The sequence below is a fragment of the Etheostoma spectabile genome, chromosome 17, assembly GCF_008692095.1.
Source record: "Etheostoma spectabile isolate EspeVRDwgs_2016 chromosome 17, UIUC_Espe_1.0, whole genome shotgun sequence".
NCBI lineage: Eukaryota > Metazoa > Chordata > Actinopteri > Perciformes > Percidae > Etheostoma > Etheostoma spectabile.
The window spans coordinates 1,554,388-1,559,022 of record NC_045749.1 but is presented as its reverse complement, the minus strand read 5'-3'; the positions used below and the strand labels follow the sequence as shown (position 1 = coordinate 1,559,022).

At 40.4% G+C, this 4,635-nt stretch overlaps 1 protein-coding gene across 1 annotated transcript; it reads left to right on the top strand.

Moving 5' to 3' along the window:
* Positions 1 to 2,661: 2,661 nt before the first annotated feature.
* On the top strand, positions 2,662 to 3,813 carry LOC116705461 (G-protein coupled receptor 4). The gene is made up of 3 exons (XM_032541662.1): positions 2,662 to 2,787; positions 3,020 to 3,210; positions 3,306 to 3,813. Exons 1-3 carry the CDS (start codon positions 2,662 to 2,664, stop codon positions 3,811 to 3,813), a joined length of 825 nt encoding a protein of 274 aa, XP_032397553.1.
* Positions 3,814 to 4,635: the final 822 nt, after the last annotated feature.

The following is a 4,635-nucleotide window of genomic DNA, read 5'->3' as shown; positions in this document are numbered from 1 at the left end:
TGCACAGTGGTAACAAGGCATGATGGGTCCACGTTCTCATTCTGTTTACGCCAAATTCTGACTCTACCATCTGAATGTCTCAGAAGAAATCGAGACTCATCAGACCAGGCAAGTTTTTCCAGTCTTTAACCGTCCAATTTTGTTGAGCTCTCTCAAATTGTAGCCTCTTTTTCCTGTTTTTTCCTCTTTGTAGTGGAGATGAGTGGTGCCCGGTGGGGTCTTCTGCTGTTGTAGCCCATCCGCCTCAAGGTTGTGCGTGTTGTGGCTTCACAAATGCTTTGCTGCATACCTCGGTTGTAACTATGTGGTATTTAGTCAAAGTTGCTCTTCTATCAGCTTGAATCAGTCGGCCCATTCTCCTCTGACTTCTCGCATCAACAAGGCATTTTCGCCCATAGGACTGCCGCATGCTGGATGTTTTTCCCTTTTCAAACCATTCTTTGTAAACCTTAGAAATGGTTGTGTGTGAAAATCCCAGGAACTGAGCAGATTGTGAAATACTCAGACCGGCCCGTCTGGCACCAACAACCATGCCATGCTCAAAATTGCTTAAATCCCCTTTCTTTCCCATTTTGACATTCAGTTTGGAGTTCAGGAGATTGTCTTGACCAGGACCACACCCCTAAATGCATTGAAGCAACTGCAATGTGATTGGTTGATTAGATAATTGCATTAATGAGAAATTGTTAGAAACTAGGTGTTCCTAATTGTCTTTTAGGTGAGTGTATATATATATACATATATATATATATATATATATATATATATATATATACTGTATATAGTGATGCCCCCCCCTCTAAAAAGAACGATTTCAAGTGTAGCATTGTAAAAAATGTGAAATGACGATACATATGCTAACAAGAAAGGGGAGCAATACAAAGAAATAATTGGGAAATGAGTCCTCTGGTGGATAGATGGGAAGTCTGGAGAGTTCCTAAGAAATGATTGAGCCCAGGGGCGGCAGTAGCTCAGATGTACGGACCAAGTTTGGAACGGGGAAGGGACAGTTTACTTCATGCAGTCTATGAAGGGTCCCTTGAGGAAGGCACCAAACCTCCATCTGCTCTGGGTGCCTGTCCATGGGCAGTCCCCTTTCTCCATTTACTGCATGTGTATGTATCCAGTTCACATGTGTTTTTAACCTCTATAATAAACACAAAAATCAAAATTCCCCTTGGGATTATTAAAACATGTCCTTCATCTGGCTCCCAGGACCAAACCTTATTCTGATGTATTAGGCGAGACTCCAAAAGCTTTCTTGGTTGGTATGGATACTCTTGGGATCACTTTGTACTAGACTACATTAAAGACCAGATTGAACAGAAACCTTTCCAGTTATGAAAATGATGTCAAGAGGATCCTGCCTTATACTGGACTGATATTGAAGATTTTAAGGTACAGTGTCATTGGAAGTGTGTCAGAATTTCTTGATGTTTATGTTTCTGATGTACTATGCCTACACGTTGTAAACGCCTGTCTATTTTTGTTCCTTCTTTAACTTTTGCATGTTGTATTCAGGACATTTTTATGAAAAGAAGCTTTGCATTTTGAGTACAAGTGTTAGATATGAACAGAAGGAAACCAAATATTAACCAAGCAATATCTTTAAAGCAGGAAATGTATGTGCTATTTTAAAAGCACAATTTAAAATCTGTTCAAGAGAAACTGTAGATTAACAGGCAGTACTGTGCGACTTTAAGTCACTGTGTGGATACGGCGAAAGCAACAGACTTTGGCAAAGAGCCCTTTTATTTTAATGTCTGACTTGTCCGTCTCCTCTGTTTCTCACTGACTTATGAAGCTAAAAACGTTAAACATCTCGCATAAATTACCTAGATGATGAGCGCTTTTTCAGCATTATGGGTTCCATAGAGCAGGTGCACTAGAGTCTGGTTTAGCGCTCCATGCACTTGAATGGGGATTGAATCATATGATTGTACAGCTCTTCTAGACTTTCCAAATGTTATCAAACCGAGTTGATCAAATTCTGATATTGAACAAATCATTTCGGGTGGAAGTTGAGACATTCAAAAAATAGTATCCAATGATGTACAGAGAGTTCTTTCGCAATGTAAGTCTATGGGAGTACTTTGGTCCTATCATGTGACGGATACAAAACTTATAATTCTATTGTTTGGCCACAATGTCAAACTGGCATCAAAGACCTGCACGCTTCCTAGGGGGGTTGCTACCCTCAGTCATAACACCACGTTACATGAATTCTTGCTTAGCTTCCATCAAAATGACTAGAACCACTAGAGCACAGCCTAACAATAACATGTAAATATGGGTTGTAATTGCTGCTTATACAAACGACCTATGGGGTTGTTTTTTAGAGAGGTGGAAGGGAGTGGAGGACACTCCTTATCATGGGCGTTGAACTAAGGGAAAGGGGGACTAAGTTTACAGGGCTTTCTTTAAACATATATAAATGAATAGTTGTGGATGCAGGGAGGGGTTCATGGAGTATGCCTTTGTACAAGATTTTTGTTCAACTCCCTAACTCCTTATGAATGCAAAAACTGTAGATGAACAGGCAGTGTCTCTGAAGACACTAACTAAGTGTAACTGAGTGTGGCTGTTAGCATATATAAATAAATGTTAATATAAATACTTTTCATAACATGAACATCTCTTACACAGATATCCCTCTGAAGAATGGAAGATTTCAACAAGCCCATCCAACATGAAAACTCTAAATTGATCATACAAGTGGTGACATACATTATCATTTCTATTGGACTTCCTTTGACCCTCGTGGCCATCTATGCTCTTTGTTCTCAGGTACATACATCATGACTGAGATCTTTGTGTATTGTGTCTGTCTGTAAAGGATCTTGATCTGAGTTGGGAGCCACATGTCAGAGGGCTGTGATTTAGTCTTGAAATAAGCTATACATTTACGGTAATACTTTTCTCCATAGTTAAAATGTACATGAGGCTGCAGACACATTCGGGAGATGTTCAGAACATGTTTACAACTGCTTTCTTTACTGTAACCAATGTGTTCTTGCAGGTGCGAAAGGATAATGTTGCTCCAATCTACGTCATCAACCTTCTCATTTCCGACCTCATTCAGTTCTGCTGCATGATCGTTTGGGTGGCACGACCTAAGGACCTAAGGACCATAGATAAAATAGACGGTCTCATTTATGGCTGTAGTCTGATGGCCAGTGTTTGTTTCATGGTGTGCATCGCCCTGGAAAGGTATCTGTCTCTCCAAAATGTGTGGAGCTAATTCTGTGTCTGACCATTGTATTACTATGTGATTCTGAAGCTGTGTCTTACATCTTGTATTACAGGTATTTGGTCATCGCCTGGCCACTGTGGTACCGCTTCAGACGGACCATCAAGATCTCCGTGGTGGTCTGTGTCCTGGTCTGGATCATTTGTTTTGCCATTGGCTTCATTGTTGTATTTTGGTATATTCCAGAGTTTTCAGTGATCATCTTAGCCAGCTTTTTCTTCCTTCCCCTCCCACTGCTCATAATGTTCCTGGGTGGGACCCTCAAAGCCCTGTCTGCTTCCGTCTCAGTTCCTGCTGATGGGAAACGACGAATTGTGGCAATGTTGGTCCTGGTGTTGCTTATTTACCTGCTGCTGTTCCTACCCATGATGATCACGCTTCTGCAAGCACCTGACAGATATGACACGACCCTTCACAGCCTGTCTGGTGTATTTCTTAAGATGAGTCCTCTTGCAGACTTATTTCTATATGTTGTCATGAGGAAAGGGGCCATAGACAAGCTTTTGGCCTTTGTGTTTTGTTGCAGAATGGACAGCGAGGATGTCAGCACTTCAACAGTATGAATGATAACATGATTGCAGCATCATTCAGAGTCTCAGATGTCAGATTTTTTTTTTCCTATCAATCAGAGCCCAGATGTAACAAATACACATATATTTGTATTTAAATAATGAAAAAGTAACACACTTACAGTATACTCATATTTCTTCAAACGATTTAGGCTGCTTACCGCGTCTGTCCATGTATGCTTTTCATACCTGCACATTGTTCTTCTACTATAAAGACTACAACCCACTGGTTTCTTTACTGTGTGGACTCTCTTGTGTCTCAGCGTATGACTCCTAAAGCTACATCTTTTCTCACAATCACGGAAACCCACTGCTTTCTCTTGTGTACAGACTCCCATGTACAGTGGCTTGAGAAAGTTTACACACCCATGCTAAGTTGATTAAAAAGCGGAATAAAAAAAACATCTTTTGGAAAAAAAATAGGAAAGTCCAACTTTTTAAGGACACCAACATATTGTAAATAAATAAATGTTCTTCCTTAAAATACAGGGGGCATAAGTATGTTAAATTCCCATGGAGGCAGGCACATATTTATTTTAAAGGCCAGGTATTTCATGGATCCAGGATGCTATGCATCCTGATAAAGTTCCCTTGGCCTTTGGAATAAATTAACCCCCCATCATCACATACCCTTCACAATACAGTACATAGAGATTGGCACAGTTTTATTTAAGTTAACTCAATAGCTAGTTTGTTTTGCATTGAGAGATGATCTTGTTAAAAGTTCCCAATGCCTAGCTCTATGTATGGTGCAGGGTATGTGATGGTGGGGGGGGCTATTTTAATTCATAGGGGGTGTATACTTATGCCCCCTGT